Source organism: Malania oleifera, chromosome 6, assembly GCF_029873635.1.
Source record: "Malania oleifera isolate guangnan ecotype guangnan chromosome 6, ASM2987363v1, whole genome shotgun sequence".
Classification (NCBI taxonomy): Eukaryota; Viridiplantae; Streptophyta; class Magnoliopsida; order Santalales; family Ximeniaceae; genus Malania; species Malania oleifera.
Genome location: NC_080422.1, coordinates 36703927 through 36718297, shown reverse-complemented (window position 1 = coordinate 36718297; position 14371 = coordinate 36703927). Strand labels below are relative to the sequence as shown.

Sequence of the window (14371 nt, the reverse complement as noted above, 5' to 3'; positions counted from 1 at the left end):
ACTTAAAAGATAGCGTTGTGGGTGTAACTAGAGTAAGGGATAGAATTATAAAAATCAAAATGGTATTAGGACAAGAGATAATAAATATCATTAGTGCTTATGCTCCTCAAGTTGGCCTAGCAGAAAATCTTAAGAGACAATTTTGGGAAGATATGGATAGTATTATACAAGGCATACCAGGGACTGAGAAAATATTTATAGGAGGAGATCTGAATGGACATGTTGGAAGAGATAATAAAAATTATGAAAGGATACATAGAGGATATGGATATGGAGACAAAAATGAGTCTGGGGAGATAATCTTAGACTTTGCTATGTCATATGATTTTAGTATAATGAATACTTGCTTTAAGAAGAGAGAAGAACACTTAATAACCTTTAAAAGTGGACAAAATAGAAGTCAAATAGATTTTTTTTTTAACTAGGAGGGTATATCGTGTATCATGCAAGGATTGTAAAGTTATTCCAGGTGAAAGTCTAACCACACAACATAGAGTCTTAGTGTTAGATATATGCATTAAAAAATGGAAGAAAAAGGATAAAATAAACCAGTGTAGGAGAACTAGATGGTGGAACCTAAAAGGAGAAAATATAATAAAATTTAAAGATAAAATGATCAAAGATGGGGATTGGACCTTAGAGGATGGGATAGATTCAAATACTCTTTGGAATAGATTAGCTAGCTCTATTAAAAAGGTAGCAAAAGAGATTTTAGGCGAATCAAGGGGAAGATTCTCAAATAGCAAAGAAAGTTGGTGGTGGGATAAAGATGTACAAAAAATCATAAAGACAAAAAGAATTTGGTATAAAACGTGGCAAAAATGTAGAAACAGCGATAACTTTGAAAAATATAAGGAGGCAAGAAAAGATGCAAAAATGGCCGTTAGTGAAGCTAAATATAGATCATTTAATAGTTTGTATGATAGATTAGGTACAAAAGAAGGGGAAAGAGATATATTTAAACTTGCTAAAGCTAGAGAAAGGAAGAACAAGGACTTAGGAAATGTAAAATGTATAAAAAGTGAGGATGATATTGTCTTGGTTAAGGACGAAGATATTAAAGAAAGATGACGAAGTTACTTTAGTAAGTTGTTTAACGAAAACCAAATAGAAGGCTTAAATTTAGAATTGTCAAATGAGGAAAAGACTAAAAATATAAGATTTATTCGAAAAATTAGAGTTAACGAAGTTAAGTTTGCACTAAAAAAGAGGAAAAATGGGAAAGCTATGGGACCAGATAACATCCCAATTGAAGTTTGGAAATGCTTGGGTGATAACGGAATTATATGGTTAACTAATTTATTTAATACAATTGTAAAAATTAAGAAAATGCCAGATGAATGGAGGAAAAGCACTTTAATACCTATATACAAAAATAAAAGAGATATTCAAAATTGTAATAACTATCGTGGAATTAAACTTATGAGTCATACGATGAAACTATGGGAAAGAATAGTTGAACAAAGATTAAGGTTAGAAACGAAGATCTCAGAAAATCAATTTGGTTTTATGCCTGGGAGATCTACCACAGAAGCTATTTATTTTTTAAGAAGATTAATGGAAAAATTTAGGGAAAAGAAGAGGGACTTGCATATGATATTTATTGACCTTGAGAAAGCATATGATAGGATACCTAGGGAAGTTCTATGGTGGGTTTTAGAAAAAAAGGGTGTATGTTGTAGGTATACCGATGTCATTAAGGATATGTACGATGTAGTAATGACTAGTGTAACGACTATAGATGGAGAAACTAGAGAATTTCCAATTACCATATGTGTACATCAAGGATTTGCTTTGAGTCCTTATCTTTTTGCTTTAGTGATGGACCAATTGACTAATAGTATTCAAAAGGAGGTTCCATGGTGTATGTTGTTTGCAGATGATATTGTATTAATTGACGAAACTAGGGATGGAGTAGAGGCTGAGTTAGAATTATGGAGAGAAGCTTTGGAATCTAGAGGCTTTAAGATAAGTAGAAATAAAATAGAATATATGAAATGTAATTTTAGTAATGATAGGAGGAATATTGGAGACAAAGTTAAACTTGATGATGAAGAAATAAATAGCACTTGTAGATTTCGATACCTTGGATCTATTATGCAAGCTGAAGGAGAAATTGAAGATGATGTAATGCATAGAGTTAAAGCAGGTTGGGTAAAATGGAGAAGTTCTTCAAGTGTTCTATGTGATCGTAGACTACCCTTAAAATTGAAAGGGAAGTTTTATAGGACAACTATAAGACCAGCTATGCTATATGGAGCAGAATGTTGGGCGACGAAGAAACATAATATCCAAAAAGTAAAAGTTGCCGAGATGAGGATGCTTAGATGGATGAGTGGTATAACATTGAAAGATAAATTAAGGAATGAACATATTCGTGGTAAGTTAGGTGTAGCTCCTATAGAAGATAAGATAAGGGAAGGACGACTCAGATGGTATGGACACTTGCAACGTAGGCCTTATAGTGCACCTGTGAGGAAGAGTGACTTAGTTACTGTGGTGGGCAGTAGAAGGGGTAGGGGTAGACCTAAAATAACTTGGGAGGAGATAGTGAGTAAGGATTTAATATCTTTGAATCTATCAAAAGAAATGGTCCATGATCGCATAAATTGGCGGAAAAGGATTCATATAGCCGACCCCACTTAGTGGGACTAAGGCTTGGTTTTGTTGTTGTGTTGTTGTTGTTGTGTAGTGGTTGGGAAGGGGAAGGAGAGAGGCTTTGTGGCAGCATTCGATCATGGCTATATTTTGGTGTATATGGATGGTGAGTAATTCCAAAATTTTCAAGAGTATGGCTACTTCTCATAATTTGCTTTGGAATAGTGTGAGGTTGTATCATTCTAGGTTTATGCAAAGGGGTTCTTTCGGCATTTAGCTGCAGAAGATTTACAGCGGGACTGGTGCTTAGCTCCGTGGTGCTGTTTTGTAATTATTTTTTTTTTGGGGTTTTCGTTTTGCTTTGTTTTGCTTTTTCTTTTTTTGTTTTGATTTAAGAGGATATTTTACCCTTCCTGTTTTCTTTCTTTCTTCCTGCTGTTCTTTTAATCTCTCTCTCTCTCTCTCTCTCTAATAAATTCTTTGTTTAGCAAAAAGATGTCTTCTTTTAGCAATTAGCATCATTATTTTACGTGGAGAACTAACCAATGCAGGCATGTCATTGGTTTGATTGGACCACTTGGTCATACTCATACCGTTGGTCGAACCGGTGATATCATTGTGCATTATATTTTATAGTAGGAGTATTATTAAGATAAATATTACTAGCAACAATTTAGATAAAATTTTTATTTTTTTATTTTTATAAAATATTTATGAAACTTATTGTATTATTATGAAGAGTCAAATAAGATATTGAAAGGCAAAGATAATTTAGGAGTATATGATTCAACTATTTGTTTTTTTGAGAACTATGCTTGTCTATTTACATAGACCAGAGCTAGTTGTTTGGTTATTAGGTCAAAAAATTATTGAAATAGGCAAAAGAGATTTAAGACTATGATCTCAATACAAAAATTATTTAAGTTGGTATCCAGGTAGCAGCTGTCTACTGTTTGTGCAGCAGAGAATTAGTCTTAAGCTCCACCTATGCAAATATATTAACGTTCTTTTATTTTATTTTATTTTATTTGTTTATTTATTTATGGTGTGGAGTCCAGATTGATCTGAAAGAAATACTGGTCTAGGCTGGTTCATGCCAGTTCTGACCGGGCCAGGCCAACACTTGTGTGCCGGTTTTCTGGAGTGTACCAGGACTGGCTTGGTGACTCTTTCCTCAGACCAATTGGTCTGGTCCAGGTTTTAAGACCATGGTTACCATCTCCTTTCAAGCCACATTTTCTATGTCTTGCCTCCTCCTTGTCTTGGTTTTGGTGGGTAGAAATCTTTGTAGACAAAGACAAGATAGTGTTACAGATGTGAAAATAGTAGGGGATAGAATCATGAAATCAAAATGTTCTTAGGTCAAGAGATGATAAATGTCATTAGTGCTTATGCTCCTCAAATAGGCTTAGCAGGAACCTTGATAGACAATTTTGGAAGATATGGATGGTATTATTATAAAAGGGATATCAGGGACTGAGAAAATACTTCTAGGAGTTGATTTGACTGGACACATAGGAAAGGAGTATAAAGTTCATGAGTAGATTTATGGAGAACATGGATATGGAGGTAAAAGTATGTTTGCTGATATGATCTTTAGACTTCACCATGTCCTGTAATCTTATTACAATGAAATGATGATTACATGATTTGAGAAGGGAGAAGAACACTTGATTAACTGTTATTGCTTGATATACATTGTTGGCCCACATCTTAACAACTTAAGCTTTTAGACTATAACCTTAGACTGGACAAAGTAAAGTCAAATAGATTTTTTCTTAATTAGGAGGGTAGATCGTTTATCATGTAAGAACTGTATAGTTGTCTCAAGTGAAAGTTTAACTACATAACATAGAGTTTTAATGTTTGGCATACATATTAAAAAAATGGAAGAGAAAGGGAAAATCAGAAGACCTTTAAAAGCTCTTTCTCCTGATGTTTGTGTTCTCTGTTTCAAGGATTTGTGAGACAGGTTCTCATCTCCACACTGTGACTTTGCATGGAGGATTAGGAATATAGATGTTTTGTATTACGTGGGGAAGAGTTGGGTATGCCACTATGTCCTGTCTTGATGGAAGGCTTACTAGCCATTTCTTTGACAGGTTTTGGTGAAAGGAAGGATAGGGCATCCCTATGGAGGTGTGGCCTATTTGCAATTTTATGGGGATATGGATGGAATGTAATGCTCAGATGTCCTTTGGGAAAAAATTAACTTGGGAAGCTGGTCTGGGATAAGATCCAGCTTTCAGCATCGTTGTGGTGTGTTGGGTTTGGTTTCTTTAGAAAAAATAGTTTCCAGGAGATTCAAAGAGATTGGAGAATGTGCTGGCTTGTTGAGTTTTTTTTTTTTTTTCCCCTGTAGGTTCTAGTAGTTTTTTCTGATTTATTGCAGATTTTCTTTGGGAGATATCTCATTCTCCCTATTTTAAATTATTTTCCCATTAATATAACTTTCTTTTGCTATCCCAAAAAAAAAAAAAAGAGTCAGTGCAAGAGAACTAGGTGGTAGAACTCAAAGGGAGAAAATGTAATATTAATTAAAGTTAAAATGATCAGAGATGGTGATTGGACACTCTTTGGAGCAGTTTAAAATTCTATTAAAAAGACAGAAAAAATGATTTTAGGTGAATCTAGAGTCTCATTTAGTAAATAAAGTTGGTGGTGGGATCAAAATGTCCAAAAAACTGTAAAAGCAGACAGAACTTGGTAGGAAACATGGTCAAATATTTCCGTGGAAATTTTTGAATACTATAAAAATGCAAGAAAAGATGCAGAAGCGGCCACTAGTGAAGCTTACGTAGAGGATATAATAATTAATGTGTATATTAAATGCGAAAGAACAAGAAGAAGACATTTGAAATTTTTAGGGCTAGAGAAAGAAAGGTAAAAATGTAAAATGCATTAAAAATGAGGATGATTGTGTTTTGGTTAAAGGAAAATACATGAAAGACGACCATGCCTCTTCAATAAACTTTTTAATGAAAACCAAGTAGAAGACTTAAACTTAGAATTGAAAACTAAGGAAACACCTAAAAATTAGAGGTTTATTTGCAGAATTAGAGCTAATGAAGTGAACATCTTAAATTTCAATTTCAATTTCAATTGGCATTTGAAGCTTTAAAATTTCAATGCGAATTTAAATTCCAATATGTTGGCTTAATGAACCGGTGAGGAGGACTAACCTAGTTACTGCTAGTGGCAGTAGAACGGCTAGTGGTAGACCTAAAATAACTTGGAATGAGATACTATGTAAGGACTTTATAGTCATTAAATTGTGGGAGGAGATTGCCCATGTTCGTGTAAATTGGTGGTCTTGTAGCTGACCTTACATAGTGGGACTTAAGGCTTGGTTTGTTGTTCTTGTATGATGGCTGATTTTTGTTAGAAATAATGTTAATTCTTTTCCTTTAGCTATTTATACCATTCTTATTACTAGTAGACCTGTAACAGGCATTGCTCGTGATTGCAAGTGAATAATAAATTTTATCAATAAATATATTTTCCAAATAATGCAGACTAAAAAACATATTTTAATCAACTTCTTGTATAGTTTCTAAAATAAATGACAATACTTTTTTGTAATTTTTTTATGTTCATTGATCAAAGTTTAGCTAAAATATGATTCTTATAATATAATTACTCATGGATCCTTTTTAAATTAAGAATTTTGAATGAGGTCAGACGTATGTTACCAAATTTTAGGAAAAAAAATTCTAAATCATGTCATATTATTATCTAGTGGGTGTATATATACATAAAAAATAGATAATGTTTTGTTGTGGTTAAATTTAAATTTTTTTTTTTGACATTTGTAATGTCTCTCTCTCTCTCTTCCTGATTAAGTTTTTTTTTTTTTTTTTAAATTTTTTTATTTTATGTGGTACTGTTTTCCCTGTTTGCCATCATGCCTCTCTAGGTTTGCTCATTTACTTTGGTGCTTTGTTCCCATCATTGTGATGGCTAGACATTATTTGTTAAAAGAAGAGTTTTGTTTTGGTTCGTCACTTAAATGTTTCATTTATTTTTTATTCCAGGAGGCCCATAAATTACTTCAACCAGTAGACAAAACTCAGAAGACGATGGCCATTGAGTTTGCAGAATACCAGGTAATTCCCAAGTATTTTTTCCAGTTTGCCCCAGTGAGTTTTATTCTTCTAATGGATACTAATTTAGATTAATTTTAGAAAATTTAGTGCCATGATCTTATTGTTTGTGGTGATATATTATCCAGGTTTGTGTCGATATATTTATCACCACCCAGACTTATGTAGACATTGCTTCTATCTCTGTTATCTCAAGAACAACTGGAGGACAGGTATTTGTCAACAACTTAAACACTATTATTTCGAGCTGTGTTGCTGATGTGGCCTGGCCAGTGGGCAGAGACGGAAAAGGGTTGTGTGTGAGAGCACTTTTTTTGTCAACAAAGTATTTGTAAGAGGACTTAAAATTAAGAACATTAAAATCAACTGCCATTCGTCTTGCTAGTTCAAAAATAAATCATGCACAACTCCAAGGAGAATCTAATCAATTCATCTATTTTCTGGACCTATTAGCAGTGTCTGGAATAGGATTTGTTTTCAAAACTTAGGTTGGTGAGAGCAGGCTTGGTCTTTTATGCATCCTTTTAATCGACTATTTGATGTTTGGGGTTTTGCTGATTTTCAAATCTAATGACATGAAAACATCAAGTCTCAATAATGTGTTGATTCGGTTGAACAACTTTTGTTATCTTTCTTTTTTCTTTATTTATTGTTACATGGAAACCTCAATTAAGGTATCAGGATCTTCCTATTTAACAAATCAAGTTCTAAATTTCTTGGATTATGGCATTAGCAAACTTGTGAATACCTGTCTTTTTGGGACAGTTTTTGGATGGTGTAATGCTTGTGGGAAGATGATTTATTGCTCTTTATACTCACATTTCCTGAGTTGGTCCTTTTTGGTGCTGTTTAGGATTATTCTTATCTGTCAACGAGAGGGAAGGATTGCTTTGGTATATGATTAACTGCCTAAAGCCTTAATATAATTCAGTGACTTAATTTAGCATGCTGTCTTTCTGAGTGAAAGATATTTGTGCCACGAAGATGCTAGTGGTTGGTATCAGAAGGGGATATGAGGGTATTGAGAATCATAAAATTTTTTCCTTACCATATAAATAAATATGAAAATTAAATGTATATGTTTTATTTTCATTAATAGATGTGGAGACTTAGTTTGTAAGTGTTCAAAACTATGAAAATCCCCAGTGAAGTAGCTCAAACTGTAGGGAAACATGGTTTAAATTGTTGCATTCATGATGTAGGTAAAGGAACTTATATTATGTTGGAAGGATAGGGGCTGTACTTCGGAACTGTCGTATTTTTGCAATGCCAGGGGGATTATGGTTGGAGCTTAACCATGGATCTTTTTGGGGAAAAAATTGTATTTGCAGCTGTTTTGGGAAAAGATTCAATACTTGACCTCTTTGTGGTTTTGGGTGCTATTAGGGAGTTAGCTTTACAGAAGTTCAGTGAGATTGGAGGAATCTGTTGATTTGATTTTTCCTTGTTTTTTTTTTTTTTTCATTTTTCTTTTAGTTTCTTTTCTCTGCTTTGCTCCAGAATTTTGATGAGTGTCTTATCTCCTCTTTGTAAATTCTTTCCTATTAATGAAATCTTTTCTTTTGTTATTAAAACAAAACTTATCTTATGTATATCAGTATGGATGCTGCATTAAGGGTGTGAAACATTCAGTTTTGGATAAGAGCTAAAAGAACCTTACTTTTGAAGTTATTTATAAAAATTTATCTGTAGTATATATTATTTATATTGCTTCCTCATGAACAAATAAATCTGCAACCTACTTGAAAGGCTATATTCTATAATTAGAAGCTGTCAAAACTGTAAGAATAAAAATTTTATCTGGTGAAGTTTTTGATAAAAAGGAGCGACAGTAAAATGCATTGAATATCTGCTACTAAAAATCATGGGATTCCCTTTACTGTATGGACAGCCTACCTTGCGGGCCCATATCTCATCATATTTGGGAAAATATTGAGCCTGTTGGGAACCCCTTTGTGTATAGTTTCACATGAAATTGGCTCCACTTGACAATATTAAGAACTAGAAAAATTATGATAAAAACATCAAGCATAGGCAACATGAGGCATTGCTTTGCATAGTCGTATTTTCTTTGTATTTTTAAGATTACGGAAACTTCTTTTGAGTTTGTCAAACTTTAAAGTTAAGGGTAGCAAAAGATCATGCTTTGAACAATTTTCCATGCTTGCTTCTTACTTTTTTATTGCTTGGTGCGGTATGAGTGTTTCTTGAGTTGCTTTAAAGCTAGTAATAGTCAAAAATTGCACAATACGTCTGTCAAAGAAAATGAAAGAGTTGCCTATCTTACTGAATTGAACCTGTTAGGCCTCTGAAGTTTGAGGGGATTTGAATTACCATTCACACGTATTCATCATTTTAAACCTGATATCATTAAGTTTGGTTAGAAACTGATGCACATCCTCTCTGTGCAAATTCACATGGGGTCAGTGTGCCAAAATGCGGATATCTGGAATCCTTTGTTTTGTTTTTTTGTTTTTTCCCCTGGGTTGGTAAAGTAATGCCCAAAGGTTGAGTAGGTGATTGTACATAGCCTAAGGACCACTAAGAGAAACTTTTGACAGTCTAAGAGGGCAATAAGATGTTTACAATCAAAAGGACAAATTTTCCATCCTCCTCTCTTCTAGATGACTAAAATAGGACTTCACCATAATGATCATGAAGTCTCCTATTGTTGGACCCTGTTTTTCCTTAGCTATGTGTCCTGCTTATTCACTTTTGACCTAGAAATGCATCCTACTAGTATAGGGCTCTGAATTTTGATGATTGCCATTCTTCTTGCAGATATATTATTATTACCCCTTCTCAGCTCTTTCTGATCCTGCCAAGCTTTACAATGATCTTAGATGGAACATCACAAGGCCCCAAGGATTTGAGGCAGTGATGCGTGTAAGATGCAGCCAGGCAAGTTTCTACACATACTTTTTGTTTCTCACATTTTGTTGCTCATTTCCTTGCTCAAATATGATATCCACTCTTTTGTAGCCTTAAATATTAATTATTTATTTTAATTTATTTTCCTTTTTTTCCAGGGTATTCAAGTTCAAGAGTACTCAGGAAACTTTTGCAAACGCATTCCCACAGATGTGGATTTACCTGGGGTTTGTATATGGTTTACTTATTTGAATGGCACCGATCAATCTTCTGCTTTTGACAAATTTTTTGTGATGTTGAACTATGGATTTGTTGGCTTCCACTAGCACTGAAGTTATGTTTCAAGCATAAAATATGAATTATCTGGGAGGGCTGTTCATTGAATAACTAAAATAGTTCTATACGAATATTCTCTTAATTTTCAATTTTTATGCTGTTAATTTTCTAATTTTGAACTCAACATGGAATATATATGCATTGTAGTATCTTTTCCAAAATAGAACTTTTATGGTTTTATAAATGATGCGACATATGGTGCAATGTTCCTTCACTTTGGTTTTAAAATTATGCAACGTTGACACTTGAACCAGTGAAGCTGAATAACTGTTACCAAGTAGTCTCTTGTTCAAGTTGTGCATTTCGAGCTAAGTGTTGAAATTTTTAGTTGGCATTTTTTTTTTCAACACCTGTGCATTGTATATGTATCGATTGAATGAGATTTTGAGTTGTGATACTTGTTATTTATTTATTTATTTATTGTTGTAGTGATATTTTATCAATCATTTAATTGCCTCTCCAAAATTACCTATATGTATAAAATTCATTGAATTGGTTTAGTTTTTCATGCCTTTTATATTATATTTTTGCTCCTGATATATAGGTTTTCTGGGTTCTTCCATTTCCTCCCCTCTAATTTTTTTGTTGATTGCTCTCCCACTGTACCAACACCATTTTTGTTTGATTTTGGCTGATGATTCTTTATCAACTATGATTGCGTATTATGCGAGATGTTCTAGTTATTTATACTGTAGCTATTATATGGATTTGGGTATGTGTGTTAAAAAGGGAAAGTGAAGTGTATATGTTTTTTGCAGCCTGCCCTGCATGGCTAATTCACTCATAAAATTTTCATGCAACTCAATGAAGTTTTGGTGGAACTTAGCGTGTTTGGCTCAGGTTACCTTGGAGGATTCCTACAAATTTGGCCTCTGGAATATTGGATACCAATGCTGGGGAGCACCTTGGTAATCCTATGTTGCATGAGTTCAAGATTACCCGAAAATATGGGAATATGAAACCCACCCTCTGCCTTAGGTTATGTAAAATTGTTAGTCATATTTCTTTTTTTATTCTAAATGCAGCACACATCTCTTATTTTGATCCCACTATAACCTAAGCCTCAGCCCATGATCCACCTCTTCAATTTTAACCTACCACAGATCTAGTCAAAACAAGGCCCGAACCATCCAAAGAGGGAAAAAAAAAATGGGTGACATAGTATGAGTTTGATCTAGGGTTGCATTCGATTACACATTGTGATACTCGAACTCGGGTTGACTCAAAATTTGAGCTCAAACTCAACTCGAAGTCAGTCGACCTCAAAACTTTTGAAGTCAACCTCAACCGAGCTCAAGTGCAATTTCTTAAAACTTGAGTTCAATTTGATTATACAACAATATTAAATACAATGTATAAAGTATGTAATAAATATATGAGATATATATATATATATATATCACTCATATATAATATAAAGATAGTAAAAATGCAATTAGGTTTGGTTAGGCTTGGGATTAGTATTGCTTAGCTCAAACTCCACTCTTTAAGCTACTCAAGTAGCTTGAGCTCAAGTAGAATCGAGTTGAATTATAGAGCGAGTTGAGCCAAGTACCTTGCATGCCAGTTTGTCTTACACCCCTAGTCTGATATGATTGCTCATAAAGTAGCTCAATTGAAGGAATGTGCAGGGTAGCAGATCTGAGAATTAACCTCTCAGTCAGCTTCTCTTAACTGTCATGCTGTTACTTGTCAAAATAAAAATTTCTCCAAGTTCAACCAAAAATTTTATCTTCAAGTGCAGGATTTCTACTCTTAAAAAACTATTAGTCTGGATCAATAACAAAAGGAAGTTGTAGATACTGATGTACCTTCCAGCATCCCAAATCTTATTCATGTCCATAACAATGTGCCGACTCCAGTGAAAGCTTATAGCAAGCCAGATTGTGGAATGAGGATCACTTGTGCACACAGAAGAGGGTTAAACAGATACGTTATACTGCTGGTTCAGTAAAAGTGAAAATATCTCGACCTATTGGGTTGTTTGATTGAAAGAAATTGTTGATATAAGTATTATGTGTCTCTAATGTTTGACATGTATTTGGTGGCATTGTTTCATTCATCAGCATTGACTTCAGAGGCAAGCTCCAATCATTAATGGAATCTTATGAGACATATGGCTCAAGAAAAATTCATTTCAGTTACGAGTGTGAGATATATTTCAGGCTGTGTGTATTGGCTGAACATGATTGAGATATTGATGCCCACAAGTGCTTTGACTTTCACACTTGGTTGCTCATTTTTATGAAGAGAAACTTATTATTTAGTACATTGGGAGACTTTGCTAAGGATTGCACATTGAGCATCCTAAAACCTTAACTATGCCACTGCCTTTGCTAGAATTTTAGAGAACAAAAGAAAAATATTAAGGATACTTGTAAGAAAATTCCATGTAAACCAGTTCCTGCCCCTACTAGGCCACCTGATTCAAAGTGGGTTGAACACTTTCCAAGTAATTGCTATGACTATGGGCAGAAGGGACGCTCTTATCACAATTGCCCTATGAGGATGCATCATATGAGATGCAAATAATTTTCATCAATGCTTTATAAGGGAAAGGCGAAAGGCGAAGCATTTTAACTTTAATAGGCGAGGCATAAGCCTTTTGAGAATTTTATTTTTAGATAAAAATATGTAAATAATTTTCATATATTTTATAAAAATAAAGAAAAAACGTAAAGAGAAAAGTCAAATATAATTTGTAAAGTGCTTGTTTGGCCATTCAAAAAATGCTTACTTGAATTCATTACATAAATCATAACAATCGATAGTTGTATCATTGCAAGGTTCAAATTATTTTCAAGATCTAAGTTATAACTCTTGTCTATTTTGGAAAGGTTGTGGCTAAAGAGTTTTAGATATCAACTCATATTATGATTTCTTTCTATATAAGCATGTAGTTAAAATTTTATAGCCAAATCTAACTTGAGAATCACACACCCAAAATGCGTAAGCCTCAATTATGAAAGCACAAAAGGCATTCCTTTTGTACAAATGCATAAGCCTTAGTATTTAACGTTAGCCTTTTCCGGATATGGTATTTCAGATTGAGCCTCTAGGCATTTTAGGCATGCCTTGTCTTGAGGCAAGCCTTGATTGAGCCTTTTAAAACATTGATTTTCATGATCAAAGATTAAACTCTCAATTATTTTGGAAAATGTTGAGGTTCATGTGTAATGCTCAACCCATATTAGGGCATACCTTAATATAAACGCGCAGTTTTAATTTTATAGCCAAATCTAGCTTGAGATTAGCACACCTAAAATGTGTAGGCCTCGACTAAGAAGGTGCAAAAGGCGTGCTTTTTGTGCAAGCACATGCTTCAGTGTAAGGATGCATTGGCCTTTTTGGGATTTGGTAGACTGTCAGTTGTTAAATAGAGATTCAAAATATGAATGAAAATCTCAATCTGAAGAGTCGAGAACCAGTTCATCACATTTCTGGTTCAGTAACATCACCTGGAGGTTGGACGGCGGTCCAGTCTAGGTTTTAAATTATGATCTTAACAATGCAATGAAATATGATTGCCTTAGCCCAGTGTTCTGCCCCTACCAGAATGCTATTCTCCTCCAAGAGTGAAAATGGTTTTGTGAAGGCAATAGAAGACCTAAAGTTCTGTTTTCTCCTATTTCTCAGCACAAAACCAACATAGAGAAGGAATGGAGGGCAATCATGTAAAAAAACAGTAAAAAGAAAGAAAGGCAGTTTTTGTGTTTTAACCCAGTTGAGTCTGATTGTAGGTTCAGAATTGTGTGAATCAGTTGATTCAGATCTTTGTTAGATTCAGGAGGTGATCAATTGATTCAGTTTTCTTTTTTGGTTATCATTGTGAGTTTCAAATCGACTTTGGGTGGAAACAAACTGCACGATGCAAATCACAAATTGTAAGACTCTAACAACTATGCAAAGCGTTTAATGCTTTGTTTTGGAGCAAGCCTCAAGGCGAGCTTTGATTGAGCCTTCTAAAACATTGATTGAGATTGTGAAGATTCAAAAGCAGAGCCTAAAGACTAAGGTGAGCTGTACTGATGATCAGATTGTGAATGCGCTTGAGCTAACGTGTGTGTCCACTTTAAAGTGGAATTTGGGTTATTTATTTATTTCCCCAAATTGAGAGAAATTAATACTTTTAGATCTTAGGATATTTCCATTTAGAAAAGCAGTAATTTATGGGCTGTTTGGTTCACTATCAAAACTTATGAAAAGGAAAATAAAAATAAAAATCTAGAAACCAAAAACAGGAACAAAAAATCAGAAACCAGCAATTTAGAACTTTGATTCAACAAATGCTCATTTTTATTTATTTTTGAACAAAATAGCAATTTAAAAAATGATTAAAATAATAGAAGTACTAGACAATACAAATTAAAAATACTGTAATAAAAAATAAAAATTACTACAATAATATAACTTTATTATTATATTTCAAAACTCCCCCTTCATGTACAATCTTACTGTACATG

At 33.7% G+C, this 14371-nt stretch overlaps 1 protein-coding gene across 1 annotated transcript in view; it reads left to right on the top strand.

The window, feature by feature from the left end:
• LOC131157041 (protein transport protein SEC24 C) overlaps nt 1–14371 on the top strand; it is a 103054-nt gene that overhangs the window by 81338 nt on the left and 7345 nt on the right. Inside the window, exons 13-16 of the mRNA XM_058110884.1 lie at nt 6633–6704; nt 6830–6913; nt 9483–9602; nt 9731–9799. Of these exons, the coding sequence (XP_057966867.1) occupies nt 6633–6704; nt 6830–6913; nt 9483–9602; nt 9731–9799 (345 nt within the window). The remainder of the gene's footprint in view (nt 1–6632; nt 6705–6829; nt 6914–9482; nt 9603–9730; nt 9800–14371) is intronic.